General features: G+C 43.8%; 1 protein-coding gene across 1 annotated transcript in view; it reads left to right on the top strand.

Annotated features, from left to right (window-relative positions):
- The window catches only part of FER1L6 (fer-1 like family member 6), a 124384-nt gene that overhangs the window by 88983 nt on the left and 9710 nt on the right, over nt 1-25691 (top strand). The window contains exons 31-38 of the mRNA XM_069466013.1: nt 626-753; nt 6666-6836; nt 9344-9504; nt 11424-11566; nt 13966-14054; nt 14495-14593; nt 17908-18149; nt 19451-19614. Of these exons, the coding sequence (XP_069322114.1) occupies nt 626-753; nt 6666-6836; nt 9344-9504; nt 11424-11566; nt 13966-14054; nt 14495-14593; nt 17908-18149; nt 19451-19614 (1197 nt within the window). The remainder of the gene's footprint in view (nt 1-625; nt 754-6665; nt 6837-9343; nt 9505-11423; nt 11567-13965; nt 14055-14494; nt 14594-17907; nt 18150-19450; nt 19615-25691) is intronic.

The raw sequence follows: 25691 nt of genomic DNA, 5'->3' as shown, positions 1-25691 counted from the left end.
CATAAACCAGTAACACCGTCATTTATTATCATCGTCAATTATATGTACTGTACATAATTTTATGTGCTCTACTTTTAAATGACTGGCAGTGCAGTAGGCTTGTTTATAACAGCATTACACAAACACCTGAGTAACGTGTTGCGCTAAGATGTTACGACGGCTACGTCACTAGGTGCTAGAAATTGCTCGGATCCATTATAATTTTAAGGAACCACTGTCGCATATGTGGTCCGTCCTTGACCAAAACATCATTAAGAGATGCATGACTATAGAACTAGAACTCAAACTCAGGCCTCCGGCCTCCTGGTTCATCATATTCCTTATCATGTGAGCCAAGAGCTTCTTTCCACTGGGGAGATGACTCCAGAGAAAGTTGAACTTGGGCAAAGCCAGTCACTTTTCTTTTAACAGCAAAAGAAATTGCTAAAGCAGTGGTTCTTAACCTTGGCTGCACATTAGAATCATCTAGGGAGCTTTTCAAAATCCCAAAGCCCAGAGCCCATTAAACCAGCACATCTGGAGACAGAACTCAGGCGGCCTTATTTTTGAAAGCACCCGGATGACCCCAGAGTGTAGCCAACATTGAAAACCACTAGATCAAAGAAATTTTCCTTTTCCTCCCCAGGCATTTAATCTTAGCCCAGCTGATCCAGATGGAAAATCAGATCCCTACATTGTGATCAGGATTGGCAAAACAGAAATCAAAGACCGGGACAAATACATCCCCAAACAACTGAACCCAGTATTTGGAAGGTCAGTAGCCATCTGGGCTGCGTTGTGTTGCCCTTTCTGCATTTGCTCCTGCTGTGCTTCTGTGAAGGTTTGGGGTGTGTGTGTGTGTGTGTGTGTGTGTGCCAGGGAGAAATGGTGGGAGGAAGTTAAATGCTGACTTCCGCTCTGGATGCCAGCCAACCAGCCAACCAAACCTATATTCACGGAGCAGAGTCCAGTTCTTTCCATGGTCCCTATAGAATTTGGTGGAACACGGTGATCTTCATACACATAGTTTTCTAATAACCAATTCCTAGATCTTGGATTTAAAAGGCACTTTGAAGGGTCATTGGATTCAGCCCCCTGCTTTTGGGCAGAGGGGTGATTTTCTTTTTATAAACAAGGCAACCATGGTCCAGAGAGGTTAAGGAACATATTGAAGTTCACACAGCTTACAATTGGTGGAGAAGGATGCAGATGTTTGGTCTTTTGTCTCCTACTAAAGGAATTTTTTCATATCATTTTGCCACTCATTTGAAGTGACCTTTGAGGTCAGAAGGGTGAACTGTGTCCCCCAGTTGTGTTTTGTTTTCTTGCAAAGTGCTCAAACCCATTGTATCCATGTATGTTTCAGTGAGGTAGGCATTCCCCAGCTCACGGCAACCCTACCACCCTCATTGAGCCTACGACAGGGTGTGTCACACAGTGGTGTGCCCTGCTTGAGTTTGTGCACTTGGCTGGCATCGACTTTGGAATCGAGGTGACCTGGGTTTCACTCTGCCCCATACAACCTGTGTGACCTTCTACAGATGATTTCTCTCTCTGCTCCTATTTCTCCTCATCTGTGAAGGAGCAACAGTGACACATGACTCAGATTCCTTGAGCAGATTAAATATGTCAAGCACCTAACACATGGCCTATGCCAGCACACAATAGATACTCAGAACACATTAGTGCCTTTCCCGACCTCCTGAGCAATCATTTTAGCAATGGATACATCCTACTTGTATTTAATTTCTTTTTCCTGAGTAACTAGGATCATGGCATAAAATCTCCATGGCCTCATTTACACGTCTGTGATCACTGTGGACCCTGTGACATTTGATTAGCACCAGCCTCTTACATCTTATTGCTGCTGAGGAAATGAGGCAATAAATGATCTTGCATGTCCAGATTAATGAGAACGACTAGGATGGCAGTGCCGGGGAAACTTACCCTTGCTTCCCCGATCCAGAGATGACCTTTATCGTCGCCTGCCATTTATGTAACTAGTGCTTCAGTGGGCGGAGTGCTTGGCAGTCACTTTTTATTAGCTGTTTTCGCCACAGTGCCATGAATCAGACTGGTTTTATTGCCCGTGTTATATGGCCATGGCAAACAAGAGACAAGGGTGAGGGGATAGTCCCTCCCGCCTCTGGCATTGCAGGGCCTCTTCCAGAAGCTCTCCAGGTGTGGATGTTTTGCCAGGTGTGTATTTAATCATTACCTGGGGACAAAAGTTGCCAGCACAATCCCACAGTGTTCCAGCAGGGAGAACGGGTGGTGAGGGAGCTCTTTTGCCTGACCTGGGGTCTGGGAAGTCCCTACTCACAACCTCACTGCCTTGGTATCCGTGTGAGGGTGTCACAGCCCCCACCCCCTGGTGCCCCGGCACTTGTGCTGCTTCACCTTTCTTCATAGCCTCTGACGTGGATGAGGTGTTCATGGGTGAATGAGCCACGTCCCATCTGGTGTTCATGAGTGAATGGGCCACGTCCCATCTCCCCAAGGTGTATTTGAGCAGGGACTTACTTGCTCTAGTCTGGTGGATGCAACATCCCCAGCACCTAGGACGAGGCCTGGCACATGGCAGGTGCCCAATAAGTATTTGTGGAATGAATGGGTGGAGGCATGGGCAGATGGGCAAAACTCCAGTCAATTCTTAGTGGGATTTAATGGGACCCTGTCTCTCTGCATTGTCTTGAGTGAAACGTGTCTGTAGGCTTTGGTGGCTCCTCGCTGCTCTCATGGTGTCCCAGAACGTTTCCCATTGTCTCCACTGCCTTGACAGTTACCCATAAAGAAAAATGAGATCCTAAGGAGTGGATCTAGGGACGACTAAACCAGTTCTCCACCTCCCCTTGCTCAGTCACCTCTGCAGGCCCCCCTCTTCGCTGTGCCCTCGCCATGGAATGCCCTTCCTTTTCTTGCCTACCTGCACACCTTCATTCATTCCTCATAATTACAGAGCATCCACCATGTGTCAGGCACTGTGCTAGGTGCTGGGACACAGTGGGCACCAGGCCACAGTCTGTACCTTCAATGCACCTGTGAACATTTAGAGAAAATAAATAAATGGTGATCACGACAGAGTGCCCCAAGTCCTGTGAAGACACCAGGAGGGCACCTGACCATCTCGCGGGTGTCGGGGGTGGAGGTCGGTGGGTGCTCTAGAGAGCAGCCCCGCGAAGTCCAGAGTGGAGGGAGGACGTGACACGGCAGGAACTGTGGCACCGGTCAGGGTTCCATCACAGAGAGAACCGGCAGGAGATTGTGTGTGGCGGGTGCATGTGTTAATTTCCTAGAGCTTCCTTAACAGAGCGTCATAGACTGGGGGGCTTAACCAGCAAAAATTTATTCTCTGGCAGTTCTGGAGACTGGGAGTCTGGTGTTGGATGGGTGTGTTCCTTCTGAGGGCTCGAGGGAGAGTTCGTTCCATGCCTCCCTCCTGGCCTCTGGCTGTTTGCTGGAGATCCTCGGGCTTTCTTGGCTTGTGGACGCTTTGCTGCAACTCAGCCTTCATCTTCACGGGGCCTCTCCCTGTAGCTCTGAACACTGTCTTCCCTCTGTGCATGTGTCTCTGTGCCAAGTTTCCCCTTTTTATACGGACACCAGTCTTATTGGACGAGAGCCCACCCCAATGACCTCATTCTAACTTGATTACCTCTGTAAAGAGCCCACTTCTACATGAGTCACTTTCTGAGATACAGGGAGTTAGAACCTCAGCATATCTTTTGGGGGGAGATACAATTCAACCCATAACAATACATATTATTTTTGCTCTTTATTATGATATTATTGTTTTTCTCATAAGGACTTACAACTGGTTAGATGAGGCCCACCTCGGTTATCAAGGATAGTCTCCTTTACTAAATCATAGATGTTAATCACATCTACAAAATACCATCATAGTGACACCTGGATTAGTGTTTGAGTGAATAACTGGGGACTGTGGTCTAGCCAAGTGACCATCACCCTGTGAGTAGTTTGCAAGTGTTTGTTCTTTCCAGTCAGGCAGTCATTCGGTGACAGAGTGCCATGCCCTGGAGAGGTATAGAGGTGGTATGACCTTGTTTCATACCCCCATGGAGGAGGCAGGCATTAACCAAAACATCAGACAGATATAAAGTTGCTTGTGTGATGCACTGTATAAAAGAGAGGTGCATGGGCCTCAATTTGAGCTTGTAGAATCAGGGAACTTGACCTGGTTGGGAGAAATGGCTAAGATGAGAAGTTCCATGGGTCTGGAGCGGGGCACACTTCCACCTGCCCTCAAATCTCAGCTAAAGAGTCATCTCTGGAAACCTTCCATACTAACCTGCCCAGAACTCTGTCTGAGTTCCTGCCACCTTTTTCAACCATTTTCTTACCTGCCTTCTCCACTGGAAGGAAATTGTTTTACTTATCTCTTAAACACACAGTTCCTGGCACATAGGGAACGTGTAATAAATGTCACATGAACAAATGAATAAATTCAAGAATGAACGTATGGACAAAGAAACAACAGGACATCTTTGCTCTGCAGCTCAGAGGCCTTCGTGCCTTCACTCCGTCTCAGTTTTTGCCGATTTCATGATGCATTATCTTTTCTCAAACCACCGTGGCATCTAGAAATAGTATCTCACTGACACATAAGTTGTTATTAGCCTAGTTTTTCCCCGGGTGATTAGAAGTCCAACCATGACGGGCTGTTTTTGGTAACCCTTTGAATGACAGCTTGTTAAAATTCAGGTGCACATACAGCTTGGGGAGATGGACCAGGGAGATATAGTCCTCTGTTTTGGTTGCCAGGGGAAGTTAGGCACTTACTAAGTCCTTCCTTGATAACAGTCATGGTGATGGCTCAGGGGTAGCGCCTGGAGGCTTCCTTGGGATACACCTCCAAAGTATCAATTACAGTTTAGAATCCAAATCTTAGAGCCCAGGGAAGTAATATATGCCTTCAAATGGAAGATTCATAGATTGTCTCTTCCCTGCACAGTGATATCCATGACCTGTTACAACCGCCTCAGTCAGTTGCAATCACTGGAGCTGTCTAGCATCTCTGCTTCTTTCTCTCTAAGCAGGGTTAAGCAATTGCAGTCCCTGCCTCACTGGAGAGCAACTGTCAGGACTAAGTGGGTCCGACCCTGAGGGCAGCAGCCCAGACAGGCCTGTGGACATGCAGAGAAATAACAGGCCCACCTGTCTCCTTCTTCCTGCCTCCTCTACATTTCTTCCTCCCAGCCCAGTCCATCCAAAGTGGCCAGAGTCCAGAACAGCTGGAGAAACACTGGTGTGCCCCGATTTTGTTTTCAGGAAGACATTTCCCTATAATACAGGGTTTCACTCAAAATTTAATTGCCAAGCATCGGCCCTGATGCAGGAACCCAGTAGCATGGATATTCCATCGTCTCAGGAAATCCGACCACCTTACTGTTCCTTAGGACACCTTGCATTGGTGTGGTATCATCGAAAGAGCATCAGACGAGGAGTTAGGAAACTGGCATTATCCCAGATTGGCCTGATTCATGATCCGTGGCAAGTCACTTCTGTCCTCTAGAGTTCCATTTCCTTATCTGTAAAATGATAGGATGGAATATTGATTTCTGAGATCCTTTACAGTTCAAGGAAACATTCATTTAGTGTGTACTCTCCACAGGCCAAGTGCAAGCTCCAGAAATGCAGAGATAAAAAGGCAAGTCCCTGTAAAGACAGCACTCCAATCCTGCAATTCTGTTTTTATGATTTTCCGTCCTCAATAGGGTTTTCATTTAAAATAAATCCAGCTGGGATTCCTTGTGAAAGAACAATGGAGGGGAAGGGGAATGGCCGTGTACTGGGCACCAGTTGAAAGCCTGGAAGTAAAATATGTGTTTTATAGAAAAAATCTTGCCTTCAACCACCATGCCAAATTACAGAGAAGACATATTTATCCCATTTGCACAGAAGGAGGTTGAGAGGGATTAACACATTGACTGCCACACTAGAAGAAAAAAATTTTTTTCCTTGAGGCCATGGTGTTTTATTGCGAAAATAGAATAAAAACTTGGGAAAAAAATGATCCTTTCTAATTTAATGAAAAATTTGTTATTTTTTATTGTTCTCTGTGTGAGAGTTACATGCAAGTAAATTGTCAATATGAATTGTAACAAGTGAGATTTTCACAAACCAACTGCAGGGTTTTGCCCAGGGAGCCACCCATCACGTAACGTGTGTGCTACAGCATGGCAGCGTGAGTTGCCTGTGCACCACGTGGCTCCAAAGGTAAAGAGATGTATGAGTTACATATGCTTCATGAGGCCCCAGGCTCAAAACTAGCGTGAGTTAAATACAGCTCACATGGCAGTTAATGTGTTAAATAACTTTCCCAAAGTTTTACAACCATAAAGTTGCAGGTTTGAAACCAAGATTGGAAATCAGTCCTATTTGAGACCAAAACCCAAACCCTGTCCGTGAGGCTGTCACCCTAGCTGAAGACTGCAAGACATGGCCCCTGAAAGGGAGATTATTGGCTATTGGTAATTAACAAAGGAATTGGAAATTGATTGTACCTCAGTGAGAAATTAAACCAAACAAATATCTGGTAAGTATTAACTGAGTCGTTGAGCGTTTGCTAAGTTCATGTGAACAGTAGCCCAGCTAAAGTGAAGCTGGGAAACGTTCCCTGTGCCACCAAATGTTACTGATTCCTGAAGCCTCTGCTTGGACCACAGGTCATTTGAGATCCAAGCCACATTCCCAAAGGAGTCCGTGCTCTCCGTCCTGATCTACGACCATGATATGATTGGGACAGACGACCTCATTGGCGAGACCAAGATTGACCTAGAGAACCGCTTCTACAGCAAACACCGAGCCATCTGTGGCTTGCAGAGCCAGTATGAAATGTAAGTTCTTTCTGCCGTGGAGACACTTGGTGTTCTGAAGCCACAGCCATCAGGCTGTGGAGTCTGCATCCTAATCCTCTATCTTTGTGAAGACCAGCTGTAATATCTCCAATGGGCTCCATCTCAGCAGGGCTGATTTGGGGAAATGCTGTTCAGTGCCCTTGGGGGTCGCTGGGGCTGGGAGGCAGCTCTGATTTAGAACCAAAGGTAGGTTCAAGATCAAGAGCTAGATTATATGTGTTCACTCTGTCATTGTGCCTGGTAGACAGGGTTCTCTGGCAGGGAATGATGTTGAAAGAATGATTAATACAATACAAATACCAATATCCCAGCTCCTTAGTAACCAAGCACTTTTAAGAACCAAGCACTTTACGTAGAGTTTCTCATTCGATTCTCTCAAACAACCAGTTGAGGTGTTATTTTACAACTAAAGGAAGAATGGACCCAACTCTCACTCTTTATAAAGACGTTGAATTCTGCTTAATTTTAAAATATAGACTATCAGCTTTATTTTTAAAAAGTATGTTGTATCTAACATCATAAAAAAGAAAAACTTACAAATTTCAGCCAGGAAAATATAAAACATTCATTAGCATTTCATGGTGTAATTTAAAAAATATTTTCCTGAATATAAAATAATACATATTCATTGTTGAAAATTTGGGAAATACCGAAAGTACAAAATCATGATCAAATTATTCCACTCAGAGATAACTCATGTAAAAATTCTTTTGTACTTCCTTTCAATATTTTTTCCATGCTATTTTTCCCCAAAGTTGGACTCACGCTATCCAGGCAGTTTTATAACCTGCTTGTTTCACTTACCCTTATGTCCTACACATTTTATGTCATTAAATATTATTGTAATCATCTCAATAGCTCTATAGTATTCTATCACATGAATTCTTTATAAAATGATATAACCCATTTGCCTTCCTTAACTTTAGGCTGTTTATATTTTTCTTCCTTATTCTATTATAAATATTGCTGCTATGAGCATTCTCATACAAAAGCCACTGAACACCTGTTGATAATTCACTCAGTATTCATTCATCTATGTGGATTACTCCTTTAAATGGAATGTACATTTTAAAGACTTCTAATGCATATGTCCAAATGGCCCTCCAAAAGAGTTGCACCAATTTATACTCTCACTAGCAGAGTCTGAGTGTCTTTATCCTCCAGGGCATGATTTGCAGACAGTCTCTCTTTCTGGCCTGCTCTTCCCTGAGGCTAGAGAGCCACTTTAGTTCTGGGTCCCCAGTGAATCCATAGCCCTCGGGGTATTTGCTGGGCTCTCCAAGCACCTGTGAGGGTTCCGTTTGGAGAGTGAGTGATTGGCTGCTCTCACTCTGAAACTGGGGAAGGAAGCCACAGGCACATGTGGTGCAGCCCTTGTTCGGAAGAATTGCCTGGCAGGAGACCCGCCAGGGAGCAGAATTCTTGTCAGGGGAGTTGCAACCTTTATTTGCTGAAAAGTTTTCAAAACAAGACTAGGCGCCTATGTCTGGGAAGGCCTGTGTGAGACTCTGGGCTGGCTTGGGTGACCTTCTCAGGATCCCCACATCTCTGGCACAATGTGGGAAAACTGCTGTGTAGCTCTGTTTTCTATGCCATGGTCATTTATTCTAATGCTTAAGCAAGTTAGAGTCTGAGGAACCCACTGTTCCAGCAAGCAGAGCTTATCTTGGTCATGGCTCCTAAGGAGCTCTTCATTGTAAGTTAATAATTTTTAACCAAACAGCTAGTTTTTAAGGAAAGAAGGAGTTGGTAAGATTTAGAAACTTGCCACAAGGAAAATCACTGATTAGAGAAATAACACGTCAAGACTTTCTGCCGTGACGTTGAATCTATAACATGATTTTTGTGTGTGTGAGGGAGGTGAGAGTAGGAAAGAAATGGAGAAATTGAAAGCATGAGCTGTGCTTTCCTCTTGGAATCAGTAGCAGTCACGTGGCTCTTCTGCTAGCAATAGAACAAAACTCAACAAAAGTCACCTGCAAAGAAATGCATAGGGACAGAAAGCAGATTGGTGACTGCCAAGGGCTTTGGGGAGCGGGAAAGAGGAGCAACTGCTTTCTGGGTAGAGGGTTTTCTCTTGGGCTGTAGAGAACCTTCTGGAACTAGATGGAAGTGGTGGTTGCATATCATTGTGAGTACACTAAATGCCACTGAGTTGGTCAACTTTAAAACGGTTAATTTTCTTATGCATTTTTCACTTCAATTTTTTTTAACATAACTACCTGCTGCAAAAGATTTTTCTCTCAACCTGCCCAGAAGTCTTGTCTTTCATGTAAACTGTATGTATCCAAAGGTGTTTGACCAGAAAAGAGAGAAAATAAAGCAAGCAAAACAAAAATACTAGCCTCAAGTATATAGAATGGCAAGTTAAATATGAAGGAAACTGCACAGATTATACTTGGGAGGACCTTTTAACAAGGACCTCAGAGTGTGTCCTCCCAGGGAGAAGACAGGCCTCACCCATCTGTCCTCTCTCCCCTTTTCAGAGAAGGATACAATGCCTGGAGAGACACATCCAAACCCACCGAAATCCTCACAAAGCTCTGCAAAGACAACAAGCTGGATGGACCCTACTTTCATCCTGGGAAAATACAGATAGGAAACCAGGTTTTTTCTGGAAAAACTGCTTTCACAGAGGAAGACACTGGTAACTCCTTGATGTTGCTCTTCTTTTGAAAATCCTGATTCTAGTGGCATTTTTGGCTAGGGGACAGAGGGACATCTAATTATACAAGTAATGCATGCTCATGGGAGAAAATATGGAAAAGTGAGAATAATGAGAATCACTCATAATCCCCAAATCCAGAGATAACCATGCTGCATACTGGCGTATTTTCTTGCACTTGTGTTTGTATGTGTGTGTGTGTGTGTGTGTGTGTGTGTGATGTGTCACATTTTTACAGAATTATAAATGTATTAAATACTATACATAAAGTTTTATACCGTGCTTTTTCTATTTCCAATAGATTATGATGATTCTCCTTGGTTCTTTGAAATAATCACTGATAATATTCCATTTTATGACTAAGCCATTTATTTCCATTATGTTCATTTTTTGTATTGCCAATGCTACAACAAACTTCCTTATACATATTCATGTGCGTTTCAATTTCTACAGTATTGATCCTAGAAATAGAATCATTGTGTCAGAAGGTAGGCAGTAGCCTTAAAAGGAATATAATATATATATAATGGGGCACAGCCCAATTTACCCTCATAAATATCATACCAGTAACGACGCTACTTTAACACAAAACAGTAGATTTTCCACGTGAGTACCACGGGACATAGCACAAAGATCCCATAGAGGCTTCCATAAATTTAGGATGAGAAAAAAGCCACCTTTACTTTAACAATATGCAAAAATTTTTACACTGTCAGTTACATCTATGTATTTGATGCTTAAAAATTTTCTGTATATGGGTCAGTACTTTTGATGCAATGGGCCCAATTAAGGACATGCACAGGATGTTTTGATGTGATGTTGACTATCACTTTGGTATTAAGCCTTTTTACCTTGCCTTTTTGATCCCAAGAACCTATTGAAGATTCTTGGAGGCAGAGTCATTGTTATTTAGACAGTGTAATAATGACATACTGATGAATTTCTGTTGAGAAAAATATTTTTTCACAATATATTCTAGTAAGCCAATTTATTTCCTTGGTCAATATTCTATATTTTATGATTGAACAACTATCTTTTCTTTTGGCCCATAAAAGTCAGAAATTATGTTCAAAAGATCAGTTCCTGGATGATCAAACTTTATGACAAATATTTAGTTCATAGATTACTTATTCATTCCTATCAACTTTTATTGATTGTCACTATTGCTATCAGGAGATTTCCTTTGTGGATCCTTTTTTAAAAGCCAAGTTAAACTTTCCTATATCAAATTTGGTCATTCTAAACTTTGTCAAGAAGATTTTATTCTTTCAACAAGTTTTGTCTTATTTGGGGAGTATTATTTCCACCATGAATTGCCTTCTTTGGTAGGATGACAGATGAGGGAACATTTCCTGTGGGCAGACATTGGTAGGAGGGAGAGAGACCCCAGGCAACCTTGAGAAGACAAAAGACATAAACATATACTGTGCCCACTTCACCACCTTGCTTAGGGCTACCCTGATTCCCCAGGCCCTCTCACATTGTGATGTTAGCAAACAGTTTCATATCTCCAAAAACATATCCTCTCTAGACCTGGAATCCAAACTTACGATCTGCAGACGCTGGAGGAATCTGATTTAGGGGGTGAATGGAGCCCCCTACTCTAGAGCCAAGACTGCTCTCTGGGTTTGTGAACCCATCTCATTTCCCTCTCTCTGAACTTTCCATCTCTTTCCCCTTCCCGCTGCTCTATCTTCACCTCTTTCCATCCTCTCTTTTTCTCTTTTCTTGTTTGCTATCTTTTCTCTTTCCATGTTCCTTGGTATATTTAAATAAACCTTTAAGGGAAAGGTTTAAAAATGCAAATAAAGAGTAAAATAAAAATGCATCTGGCAGCCTATCACTGTCTCCCTGCAGGAACACGTCTCACAAGTCTCTTTCTTTGTCTTTCTTACCTACAGATGAGACAGTGGAGTCCTATGAGCACTTGGCCCTCAGGGTTTTACACTCTTGGCAGGATATCCCGCAAGTTGGGTGTAGGCTGGTTCCTGAGCACATAGAAACTCGGCCGCTGTACCACAAGGATAAGCCAGGAATGGAGCAGGTAGTGGGGAAGACGGTTCTGGCCCCAATGGGAGTGTTCATTGCCAAGGAAAGTGGTTTTTACCCTAAAAGTTAATCTTGTGTGCCTTCGAGTAATGGTTTTCATCCAGGGACAATTTTGACCTTCTCCCCCCCAGGGATATTTAGCAATGTCTGGAAACATTTATCGTTGTCACAGTGGGTGGGGGGTGTTACTACCATGTAGTGGGTAGAGACCAAGGATGCTCCTAAATTAAACACCCTAAAATACACAGGACAGTCTCCCCCTAACAAAGAATTATCCAGCCTAAAACGTCAATAATGCTGGGTCTGAGAAACCCTGCCCCAGGGTTAGTGTTGGACTTAGTACTTTTTCCTTTTTATGATTTATCGAACTCTTCAAAGAATCCCATCATATGAGAAACTTCAAAACCCATCTGAGGTGGGCAATGGTGTGCTCTTATAGCCCTAGCTACTTGGGAAGCTGTGGTGGGAGGATGGCTTAAGCCTAGGATTTTGAATCCAGGCTGGACAACACAGTGAGACCCCATCTCTAAATTAATTAATAAATAAAATTTGAAATCCATCTGATATGCCCAAGACCTTGTCTGAAATCTATTTGTAACCACATAGCGTAGTAACCACACACACAGTTTTCCCAGAGAAGCAGTAGGTGGTGGCTTATCTTGAAGAATTGGCGAAAAGAAGCCATATAGAGAAAAGCCTAGAGAGCTGAGTTACGAATCAGAAGGGAAAAGAAGATAAATTTTTTTAAGAGCCTTCCATGTATCAGATCCTTTACATAAATTATCTCAACTATTTAGGATGGCCACAGAATTGTTTAACCAAACTGAGGCCATTTTGAGAGTGAATGAGGGCATTATTAATAATTAAGCTGGTACAAGGGACATGCAGCAGAATTTTCCTAAACAAATGAGAGTGTAGGTCACCGTCCTCTTATTCCTTCATGCAGCCTCGTGATGGGCTTATTATGATCTTCACTTTTAAGATGAGGAAATTGAGGTTCAGAGAGTTGAAGTAACCAGCTCCAAGTTACTCGGCTGGTAAGCAGTAGAGCTGGGATTTAACCCAGGCAGTTTGAGTCCCTAGACCCAGCTATGTCTGCAGCCCCAAGCTGGCTTCTGTCCCAGCTCTGTACCCACTCACTGTGTAACTTGAGAAAATCATGTGAGTCCAACTGTAGTGGGACAGGAACACCTGCCCTGCTATCCCAGCGGTGTTGCAGGTAGACCTAGCAATAGCATGTGTGGAGGGTTGTGTTGAGAGGATAAACCATTGTCAGATATAGAAGTTTATGATTGTTTCCTGGAATTCACTACCAACTGTTTGAAATCTTTTGATTACTGGGATTTTTCATTTTGTTGGTCAGATGTGGCTTTTTGATTAGGGTGAATATTAATGTATCTTTAGAGAATAAATCATCCCACTTTTCCCTAGGTCTCCATTGAACTGATTCTTCTGTTCCCAAATGTTAAACCTTTGCTTACATTTTCCCTTCCCCTGAAAAGCCTTGTTTTCACTAGCCAAAGTCCCTCCCTCATCCAAACCCTACATATCCTTCATGCTGTAGTAGAATCCCCCTCTCCTTCTTATATAATTTCCCCTGGTCATCTCAATCCACATGGATTACTCTCTTCCTGAGGTGACGGAGTACTTAGAATATATACAACAGAGCCGAGCATGGAGTCCACTGGGCCTTCTCCCTGGATGGGCTCTGAAATCCCTAGCAACAGGGTAAAGTATGGTATATGGAGTTCAAGGCAGTGGATGGGAGGCTGTATTCTGTCACTCATTAGCCACAGAACTTCAGATAACTTCCTTGACTTCTCTGAGCCTTGTTTTCTTTAGGTGTAAAACAGAACTGGGGTTGGATGAGCATTAACAGAGATAATGGATGTTAGGGCACATTAGAAACAATGAAGCGTGATGCCTCTGACAGATGGTATTATCATCTTTCTAATCCTTGGGAGTTTGTAGAAAGAGCAGGGTCTCTGAGGTTAACAGACAAGGACTGAATACAGATTGCGCTTGATATTGTCTATGTAAGCATGGGCAGGATGTTTTCCCATCTGCCAAACAGGAATAACATCTACCCAGTGGGAATATTGCAAGATTTCATGAGATAATGAGTGTCAGGTACATAGCACTCTGTCTGCCACCTAGCAGGTGCTCAGTAAGGGTTTCCTTGCCTTTCACCTGCTCTTAATTTATGCTCTAATTCATGAAAAAAACAAAAGTAAGTTCTGTTTTTGTCAACAATATGCTAAACAACTATTAATATAAAGCCACCAAGCAGTACCCAATACCCATTTCTAGTAAGGGGATCTTTTAAAACCATCTGTCAATTTCCCACGCCCCCCACCCTCTCCCAAAGCTAAAGGAGTCGTTTTTCTTAACAAGGGCCGTCTGCAGATGTGGGTGGACATGTTTCCCAAGGATATGCCTCAGCCTGGACCTCCTGTTGACATTTCGCCAAGACGACCGAAAGGGTAAGTTGGCTGTAGTCCCCCTGTAGGTGTAGAGACCATGATGGCAGACAAACGATCATGACATTTGATCTGCTGTCTGGCAGATTACCTGGTAATTGTAACCTCACTCTCCACCTGGACAGTTACAGCAGGGGGGTGATGGCGGTGGCAGTAGTGGTGTCTGCTGTCCTAAGATAGGGGCTTCTGAGCTTCAAGTTCCTCATCTGAAAAATGCTGGTTAATAGAAGGAGAATCTGCTCAGAGTGATTCATGTCCTGGGCGATTCTGAAGTCTCCGGCTCGAATACTTGGTGCTGATGGAACCCAGACCCTGCGTGTTGGTATTTCTGAACTTGGCAAACGTGAGGAAGCTTATGGACCAAACCAATACTAGAACCACATAGACACCAGGTAACTCAGCTTTCAAGGCCATCAGCCTAATGCTGCCTTCCCTTGCCCCAGGTATGAATTGAGGGTGACTATCTGGAACACTGAAGATGTCATTTTAGAGGATGAGAATATCTTCACAGGCCAAAAATCAAGCGATATTTATGTTAAAGGGTAAGATCATCCACACACTCCATCCTTCCTTTTCTTGCCTCCTCAGCTCCTTAAACCCTAACCAAATCAACGCCTCATGGGGGGACTACACCCATGCTCCACAGAAGGAGCCCATCTTACTTAGTTGGTTAAGTAAGGCCACTTTCTTTGTCAAATATTTGTCTTATTTGGTCATTTTGCTAAGAATTATCTTATGAAAGTATTTTTTGCAAGGAAATATTATATAAACATCTTTCAGCTAAATGGTGGATACCTAAACTTGTTAAGTGACTTTCAAAATATAACTACCTTTAAACTGAAGGAAGTAGAGATGTGGTGCCATTAATGAAAGATTAATCTGTTTAGCAGATGGCAAAGCTAATGCAAAAGTTAAAATTTCTACCGTGCCATTTGCTAGTGCTACTGATTTAAAAAAAGATACCAACCTAGGACCCAGGCAATGAAGCATTTTCTCTCTCTCATAGTTAGGCTCTGCTTCCTTGTAGCCACTAGGCAAGGAGGAGGAGGAGGTGGTACAGAATCAGAAGCAAAGGGGATTTAAATCTGTATCTTAGCTAAAACTCATCTCAGGAGTAGTGAACTTATCTCAGCCTCATGCTGATATCTCTTTGCCTTCTCCAAATAAGAAGCATCCTGTCTTCAGAATGCACATTACCAATGCATTTGGCAGCCACATCATGCCCAGTGGTTCAGAATTCTAATTTTTTTCAGGATAACAATATAAGAAGGAATTAAACTATTACAAAGGAGGAGTAATAGAAGTAAAATGACCCAAAAATAAATAAGATTTTAAAAAGCAGAATTAAGATCCTCTGAAACTGCTGTCTTACAACCAATTTGAGAAAGATTAATGTGTCTTCAAAAAAGGTATTTTACCATGGTTTAAGCTATGGAAAGATTCTGGGAGAGTTCAGGTGGAAATTTCCAGAAATCTGGCCTATTAAAATGTAGCGAAGGAGCTGCTTATTCACTCTCTCTATCTCCTTCCCTCCTGCTCACCTCTCAGCCAACCCCACGCTGGCTTCCTCCCCTACATTCCAGCAAAGCAAGTCTCCCTAAGATGTCTGTCGTCTCCATAGTGCTAAATCTAATGGTCTTGTTTGGTTTTTGTCTTTCTAATTAGTTATTCCTCATTTTCTAGCCCTCTAAGGAGCATTTGACATAGCTGACCACTCCTTCTTTTTGAAACACTTTCTCGTCTTAACTTCTGTAGTGACACATGTTTCTGGTTGTCCTCATATCCCCTTGGTGGCTTCTTCTCAGTGTCCTTTGAAAGCACATTTTCCTTCGTCAGTTAAACAGCTCATGGTATTGTCCTGGGCCCTCTTCTCATCTCACACTATTTTGTTTCTCTGCCTTTTCCATCCAACATTCACTTAAATAAAATGGTTCAAATAACCAATGGCTTCCACTGCCATCTTTTAATTTCCATTCTTGATGATTCCTGCTCCAGGTGTGTCTATCTACTTGGATTTCTCAACAGCAGCACCTCAGATTCAACAAATCTAAAACCAACATGATGATCTTACAACCCCAAACTTTCTTGTCAAGGGTTTCTTATCTCAGTGACTGGTACCATCATCCATTCAGTGCCAGGAACCCCAAATCTACAGAACCTTTCCTCATTGACTTCTCATTTCTCATGCTCCATCAAATCTTGTCCATTTTCCCTCTGCCCATCCTCTCCCTCTTCACCACACCCCGCTGTGGTCTTTCCCTCCACCATCACCTGCTGGGGCCACTGCAGTACCAGCACCACCCAGACTGGGCTCTCCATTCTCTCTCTTGCCCTCCAGTGATTTGTTCTCTGTGTTATCTTTTCAAAACACAATCTAATCATGTCAGTCCTGTACTTAAAACTCTTCAGTTACCATCTCATTTTCACTGGACAGAGATTTAAATCCCAGATATGTCCTGAAACATCCCCTACGATGATCTCTCCAGCCTCATCCCACAGTGCTCTTCCCCTTGCTCTCGGCTTTCTGGTCACATGGACCTTCCTCCCCCTCTTAGGACGCATCCTCACCTCTCATTCCATGGGGACTTTGCACGTCTCTCTCTGGTAACTTCTTCCACCCAACTCAATCCCTCTCTCCCCTTTCCTCATGACTATAGCTCCACAAAGCAAGGGCCATCTCTGTCTGCTCCCCAGTGCTCCCCTAGCCACTAGCTCGCTTTTTGCCTGAGAACAGATACCACAAATATATTGATCGAATGAGCACCGCCTTTAGCTAAATGATTGGGTCCTTACCCCAAGTGGGACCACTCCTCTGTGAAGAAAAGGGTCTTTACTCTCCCCTTCCCTTCTCTAGGGAGGAGGGATGTCTGCTTTCAGAAAGCAAGTGGTTTGGGATTATCAATTAGTTTGAATAAAAAGTACTTATTTTTTTCAATTAATTAATTTGCCACAGATAAAGTACTAGGGGAAAATGTATTAATTGTAACTTACATTATGCTGGGGATGGAGGAGGAAGACCAAATCATACTGAGAAGAATGAACCTTACAGATAATTGGCAGTACCCAAAGCATTTTCAGATATTACATAATTTTTCAGAACAACTCTATGAGCTAGGCTCTACCATTGCTTCCTTTTCACAGATGAAACAAAGGCACAGAGAGGTTTGAAAACTTAACTATGACTATACAGTTAGTAAGCGGTAGTGCCAGGATTGGAATCCAGTTGGGTACAGGCAGCCCTCCTACCCTCCATGCCACACTAATCCAGGCATGCCGAGCTTTCCAGCCCAGAAGGAAGGAGGAGGGGGCCAACTACAGGCCTGACAGCACAGGTCTACACCAGCCCAATTACAGGCCTGACGGCACAGGTCTACACCAGCCCAATTACAGGCCTGATGGCACAGGTCTACACTAGCCCAATGCAGGCCTGACAGCACAGGTCTACACCAGTCCAATTTCAGAGGCCTTGTTGTAGTGGGCAACCTTGTTCTAACACTCAGCTACAGAGGTAGTGCACCTTACAAAGAGGGCTCCCAAGGTGACAAGGGCCCAGATTACACTTTCACTTTGTATTTCTTGAATTTTCCATCTTGGTTGCATGGGGCTTCAGGTCTACCCAAACAATTGAAGACACTTCCCCAAGCTGCCTTGGAATAAGTCTTGTTTCTGTCTCAAATCCCTTTACCCCTATTTTACTCTTTCAAACTAAAATGGAAACTTCCATCTGAATCTAACTATGTGATAATTGTAAAACTATGATCCGTGACCACGTTAAAACTAGTTAAGTCACTTTTGATTTTACCGCTGCCTGAAGAACGTACCCTGAGAGTTTAAGTTCTCTTGAATCTCTACCCAGGTGGATAAAGGGGCTGGAAGACGACAAGCAGGAGACAGACGTGCATTACAATTCCCTGACTGGAGAGGGCAACTTCAACTGGCGCTTCCTGTTTCCGTTTCAGTATCTCCCCGCTGAGAAGCAAATGGTCATTACCAAGAGGGAGAACATCTTTTCCTTAGAGAAGATGGAATGTAAGACTCCCGCTGTGCTGGTGCTCCAGGTTTGGGATTTTGAAAGGCTGTCCTCAGATGACTTCCTGGGTAAGACAGTGGCTTCGTCAAGCACATATTAATAAGGGTTTTGTTTCAGCTTTTGGAGAGTTTGGCCTGATTCAATTACAAGGGTAACAATTTCGGTGCTATCTATGATAGCAAAATTATTGGAAATAGCCCTAATGGCCATCAACAGGGGATTGGCTAAGTAAGTGATAGTGCATCCATATGGTGGACCACTGCATATTCAAACAGACTTAAGTTGATCTTGCTCTACCACTAAGAGGTCATTAAACTTTGAGCTAATTACTGGTCCACTCTGTGCCTTAGTTTTCCTTAGCTGTACAATGAGGACAGTAATATTCTGTACTTCAGAGGGTGCTGGAGTCGTACATGTGATAACACAATTAAAAAACAAACCATAGTTCCTCATACATAGCAAGCACCAGTAAATGATAGCCCTGCAGCCATTCAAAATATGGGAATATCTAATGAGTTGGAAAATTGTTCAGGATGTATTAAGTGAAAAAGGAGTGTGAGAAAAATCCAGTTTCTGTAAAATACATGTTTATATGTATAGGAGAAAGGATAGTCTTAGGCAAGCAGCAAGAGAGAGAGAGGAGGGGTGAGGGAAGGGCTAAGCACCAATATGTAGAACAGTGGTCAACTTTTGGGGGAATCAAATTATGGAAAATTTTTCTATTCTCATTTTCTTTGCTCATGTACATGCTCTAAATTTCCCACATTTAACAAATATTACTTTATAATAGGAAAAAGTTGTTAAAGAGAGAGAGATAGAACTCTTTCATGGCAATGCCTTACTCTGCCTTGTAGTCACAAAAACCAGTGTGGGGAACACACTAAGGTTCACTCCATGTCCTGGAGAGTAGACACAAAGACAGTACAACAGGACCCCACCTGAAGGAGCTTAGTGGACTCAAGAAGGAGGCGGGGTGGGGGGAGGAGGGCTCTCATAGGGTTGTCAGGGCTAAAGCAGGGGAAGCTAAGACACATAATGCAGACCCTGGAGTTGAGCTCAGGGAGCAGAGAAGGTGCCCAGCAGCAACGACACCTGAAACTGAGGCTTGGAAGTTAAATATTGCAGCTCTGCCCTTGTATTCTACCTGCTACCGTGACATTAATTCTTTGAGGGCACCAGACATGTCTTGATCATATTTGTACTCCCAACACCTAGCACGTGGTTGTGATCCAATGTGGTACTGATTGAATGACTGGTGAGTGAATGGGTGGATGAATGAATGGTTGGATGGATGAATGAGAATGGTGATCAAAAAGCTCATCCACAACTTTTAAAAAACCCTTCCATAACTGTGGGCATTTCTCCATAGGCTCTCTGGAAATGAACCTCAATAGTTTCCCTCGAGCAGCCAAGTCTGCCAAAGCCTGCGATCTCACCAAGTTTGAAAATGCAAGTGAGGAGAACAAGATCTCTATATTCCAGCAAAAGCGTGTGCGTGGCTGGTGGCCTTTTGCTAAAAGCAAAGAACTCACAGTAAGTGACAGCTGTAGGAGGTGGGGGCATGGGGGCAGTCAGGGGGCATCATGCTCTTCTAATGAGTCACATTGTGAACTTCAAGTTAAGTGTCTTGAAGTGACATGAGCCCTTTATACAGAGGTTCTGCTGAGAAACAAGATTTTTTTAAAGCTCTTTAAATGCATTAAGACTTCCATAGTTCAGCATACTTGATTTAATAGCTATCTATGTTGGAGTGGTTTTCTATCCTTTTGTCCTGAACTTACAAGGCTGGCATTAAATTTTTTTCCAACATTTCTTGAAATTATGCATAGAGTCCTGACTAATGTACAATTCCAATATAACTACTTCATCCCTTCACCCTCAAGTGGGAGACGTGATTCAAATAGCGATCCAGGCTTTTAAAACTTCCTTGGGAGGATAACAGCAGGAAGAGCCATTTATCCCTTTCCCTGCATTGCTAATTTGGTCCACACTATGTGGCATGAGTTGTAGGAATTTCTGACCTTTCACAATTATTAGGAAGAAAGTTTCTTCTTCCCTTTCTTTCAACCCCCTCATCGATCCTCTATAAGGACGAAGAGATGACTTATGTGACCAGTGAGGTTGAGAAAAGGCACTGAGCCTGCACAGATGGGCTCCTTTCTTTGCTGCCACTCTGCCCTCTGCTCCTCGTGCCTTGTGGCAAAAGCTTGCCCAGGAAAGGACCTTTCTGGTAGCAGGTCTCGATAGAGACCTATTTCTGTCTCTCTCTGCTCTGAGGGTCCAGTGGGTTTGAGGCACAGATTTCCTTTATACTTCCGTGGGTAGATGGCAACTGCTCATCTGAACCCATGATGTCTTATTTTATTATGTTTCCTGGGAATTTTTCTCTTCCCTCCATGCTCAATTTAATCCCTTCAATTGGTGAGATTAGTGAAGAGACTGAAGCTACAGTCAGGCTCCTTCTTCCAGTTCAGTTCCCCTCAAGTACTGAATGAGGGTTTACTACCTGTGAACCTCTAGGTTGGTTCTGGGCTTCAGGGCTTAGCACATAATAGATGCTCAATTAGTAATTGTTGGATGAATGAATGGAATCAGAGATGAATGAGTCGTGGCCTCTACCCTCAATCAGCTCAGAGTCTCCAGTGAGAGGGACAAATGTCTGAACAACCCAGTCATTAATGAAATAACCAAAGTGTCACGTGCAGGGAGGGAACAGAGAAGAGGGAGAGATCCAATAATCCCTGAGGGAGCTGAAGGGCCAAGCAGGGCAGAACATGCATGAGTTTTTCAAGAACAAAGGACAATAAAACGGCGTGTTCGAGATGAAGAAGAGGGCATGTGTCTGCTCCAAGCGGAGGAAACTGATGGGCACAGGGTGAAGGCACAGAGTAGCCCCACGGGGAAGGCCAACCACCCTCTGATCAGACTCACCAGTGCGAGGTGGGGAAACGGGGAAAGTCCAGACATCCAAAGTCTTAGCTTTTGACATAATTCTACTTTCTGTAAATAGTATTAGTAAATAGTAATTATAGATGCTGATTATATAATAGCAGTCATCTATTATGGTTTTTATCCCTTTAGATTTTGCCAAATTTGTACAAGACCCCCCCCCAGTTACTTCATTTGACCCTAGTTAACTCTTAATTTTCCATTTATTTATTTATTTATTTATTCATTTCATCCAACAAATATTTACTGGGCATCTATTAAATGATTAGCCCTGGGAATAAAATATGAGTAATACAGACAAGGTCTCTGTCGTCACAGAGCTTACAGTTCAAAGTCCAGGACAGACAGGCAGACACACACATGCAAAGGCACACACTCCAAGAAAGCAGTTACTTAGAATAAGGGCCGGCACAGGTGACAAAGTGCTGAATTAAAGCATACCCAATGCAGATTTCTGTTCAATACAGTGGCAGGGGATGGCCTTTCTGTGGCTGTGAAACTAGTGCTAAGTTGAGACCTGAAGGATGAAACGTAGGGAGCCACAGGAGAAGCAGGAGGAAGAGCACGTCCCACAGAGCAAATACCACGGGGAAGGCCCTACGGTGAGAATGAGACTGGTGCTTTGGAAAAACTAAAATATAAACAAACAAAAACCTCCCAGAGCTGGAGTGTGGCGAGTGAGGGTCGTGCTGGTGATGTGGAGAGGACACCTGGCCCAGATGGTGCAGGCGAGTTTGGGTTTCACTCTCGGAGGAGAGCCCCTGTGTGGGTCCCAGCAGGGGGGTGAGGGGACCTGACTCCGGGAGGAAACACAACCCCTCTGCTGTGTGGACAATGGGCAGGAGAGAGTCAAACCTGGAGAAGGAGACGGAGAAGGACCAGACAGAGATGCAGGGAAAAGATGTGAATAGGTAAAAATGTGCTGAAACAAAAACCCAGACAGGAGACACTTTTGGGAAGCAAAGTTGGTCATTGAGTCAGGTTATATAGGAAGCAGCAGAGAAGTGCCCATTGAATTCAGTGGCATGGGGGTTCCTGGCAACCTTTAAAAAAGCAGAAATGTGAATGTCCATAGCAGCATTATTCATAATAGCCCCATAGTGCTAACACTCAAATGTCCATCAGCTGATGAATGGATAAAAAAAATGTAGTATATCCACACAGTGGAACATTATTCAGCCATAAAAAGGAGTGAAGTACTGACACGTGCTCCAGCATGGATGAACCTTGAAAACATTATGCTAAGTAAAAGAAGCCAGACACTAAAGACCACATGCTATCTGATTTCACCTATATGAAATGTCCAGACTAGGCAAATCCATAGACAGTAGGTCCGTGGTTGCCAGGGGCTGGGGGGAAGGGGAATAGAGTGTAACTGCTAACAGGTGTGAGCTTTCTTTTGGGGTAATAAAAAAAGTTCTGAAATTAAATCATGATGCTGGCTGTACAGCTTTGTGAATATACTAAAACCCATGTAAGTATGCACTTTAAAAGGGTGAACTTTATGGTATCTGAATTATATCTCAATTTTTAAAAAGCAGTGTTGGTGGAATGGTGAAGACAGAAACAGGTTAGCGTGGATTGCAGAGCGAACAGGAAGTGAGTGAAGACAGCATGTGTAGACTCTCTGGAAGCCTACACAATTTCACGTCTCACCACTCCCCCTCAACCATCCTGAACTACAGTTGCCCATTTTCCGTCAGCCACTTCCTGCTACTCCCTGTACCCCACCGGTCTGTGGACTGGTCCTTCTGCCTGGAATGTCCTAACGCCCTTTCCCTTTGGGAAAACTCCTAGTCCTTAAGTATTTTGAGACTTTTTTCCAGCAGTCACCCACTCTGAGAAGGCTTCCCTGATACCCTCAGCCTGGATGGGTTTGCCCTCCTTAAGCTTCCATAGTCCTTGTCACACTGATTTGAACTTGTCCATGGACTTCATGGTTCTTCTACTGTGAGCAACCTGAGTCCAGAAAGTGTGTTTGCTCTTTCTGTTCCTTCTAAGATTTTTCAGTGTCTAACATGGTGCCTGGCACATAGTAGATATCATAAATATTTATGGAATGAATCAATGAATTCAGGAACAATTAAGACATGGACCCTACTATAAGAGATTATATGGTTTCCTTCTCTGTTTACTCAATGTACTAAGCCCATAGGAAATGCTCAGTAAATGTTCTCTGAAAATGGACACATCAGCACACCTTGATTTATGTGATTATCTAAGTGTCACCTTAGAAACCTGAGAGCAATGTCCTAAAGAAATAGACAGACGGAAGATGGGTAGATTTTAATGGCAGGAGGATCAAAGGATATGACAGGTTTCTGGGGACACAGTGGTGAATGGATGAACAGACGTTTGGGCTGTGGCAGTCGGTTTCCCTAGATCCACAGAAGTTTTAAGATCCACAGAAACATTTGATCTTCTGATCTGAACCCCACCTGCTAAGTACCAGAGTAGTGGTAATTTCCACAACCTTTTGCCTTCTCTCTATGCTGACGCCAGCCACTGTCCCTGCATCGCCAGAGCTGGGTATGCCAGGTTAGTATAGCAATTTGAATTCACTTGCTTAATAGTTTTTTAAAGGCTGGGTTTTAAGGGAGACATTTATGTGGGAAATTTACTGTATGGTTTGATTGACTCGATGCAGAGTTTTTCAGCCCTTGTGCTTTGGAGAGTCCATTTGGAGATGCTTCTGCCTTGGATCCCATGAGGGAAAGCCCAGGCAGGAGAGGAGAACTCTTCATAGAGACTCACACGTTTTGAATAATTTAGGATCCTACAGAGGACTTCTGTGAATCAAAAAATAAAAATGCATGTTTGGGCTAAAGGTATCAAAAGCTTTCTGGATCACTTTAGGGACTGTGATTGGTAGCAGTGAGACGGGTGGATGGCAGCCTGGAATGGCCCCATGGCAACAGATTAGCAGTGGGTCCCAGGCCAACTTGGGCTCGAAGCCTGGCTGCATTATTTATTTACCGGCTGCGTGACCCTGGGCAACGTCACCTCCCTAAGCCTCAACTTCCTTACCTGTAGAAATAGAGAAAATGAAAGCATGCACCCCATGGAGCTGTTGTGACACTAAAATGAGACCGAATGTACTAAGGGCTCAATCAGTGTCAGAACTTAGCTTGAGCTATTGCTCAGCAATGAAGTGTTTTCCTTAATCTCTTCTCCCACCTCCTTCTGCTGCCCCAAGATGAGAGAAATGCCCCAAACCCAAAATACCTGAACATCTTAGCCAATAAATAACATCTAATCCTTAGGGATTAAGCTTTTGGTAGATATGACAAAAAGGTAAGGGGGAAGAATAGAAGCTCTAACAACATACTTTAAACCCCTCTGTAAATGATTCTCCTAAAGAATTGGCCAAGATGATGGACTTTTGCAGGAGATTGTTTTAAAGACTCTTTCTAGCAAGTATAGGAGCTTGTAATTTAATGTTCTTCATTTCTATTCAATACAAAGTTTCCTCTTCTGAGTATAGGTTATCATGTTGCTCCTTCAGCTTTCATTTGCTCAACAATGATCGAGAGCCCCTCTCGGTGGGGCTTTGGTGGGAACATCCCAAATGCAGAGATGAACCAGGCCCAACTGCCCCAAACCTGGGCCGATCGATGTCTTACAGCAGCCAAAAAGCCTCTTCTGGTGTTTCTGAGACAGGAGAAGTGGCCTTGCAGCCATTACTGACACCCAAAGATGAAGTACAGCTCAAGATACCTACAGCAAATCCAACGGGCAGCCTGAGAGGATGGGCTCAGCCTCCCCTGGCCCAGGTCAGCCACCTCTCAGTAGCCCCACAAGGGGAGGAGTCAAGAAGGTGTCAGGGGTTGGTGGTACCACCTATGAGATTTCGGTGTGAGCCTTCGGCGCCTCCCCTCCCTAACGCCTCTGCGCCTACACCAAAGGGCCCCAGGTGGCCACTTTCCTTCCCTCAAGGGGCTCTCCTCCCCTACAAGGACATTTTTTAGACCACCAATTCCAAGGGGATGAGGAGTGTTTTCTAAAATGCAGTGGGGGTTGGGAGTCGGAGGGTTGCGGCCCTGAGACTGGGGTAGCAACCCCCCTTTACCTTTTAAGACCTTCCCTTCCTTAATCCCTGGACCAGACTCAGTGGACACAGCCCCTAGCCCTCGGGAGCTTGCTGTCTGGTAGGGAAGACAGACAGAGAAGCAACTAGCATCCACTAGTGTGCAGAGTGGAGAGTGCTCTGACTGTGGGAATAACAAGTGTTGCTAATATGAACTGACTACCAAAACCAGTTCTGAAAGACTGAATATATTGTACAAACTGCAATGGGCAGACCCTACATGGCAATAGAACTCTGACCCGCAACCGCTGCAGCAACCACCTGGGGAAGCAAAACACAACCTCTGCAGTAATCAGCCTCCAATGGTCCGGGCTTGGTCGCTGCCTGCCAGCTTCCCTAGTTCATGCCCCTACTTCCAAATATACTCTTCCAGCTGATCGCATATGACACCCCATAGTTAGCCTGCTTTCTGTTTCACTGTGCCGGCACCTTTCAACCAGAACACACCTGAAGCCTTCTCTTTTTTCTTGCTAAAGCTTCCCCTCCACCTGCCTGTTTTTGAGTTGCTGCCAAACTCAAGGGATGGTGGCTGACTCCTTTGCTATAGCTCTGAATAAATAGCCTCTGTCTTTTC

Source organism: Eulemur rufifrons, chromosome 3 (assembly GCF_041146395.1).
Source record: "Eulemur rufifrons isolate Redbay chromosome 3, OSU_ERuf_1, whole genome shotgun sequence".
NCBI lineage: Eukaryota > Metazoa > Chordata > Mammalia > Primates > Lemuridae > Eulemur > Eulemur rufifrons.
The sequence above is the reverse complement of the archived record's forward strand: the minus strand, read 5'-3'. Positions and strand labels throughout refer to the sequence as shown.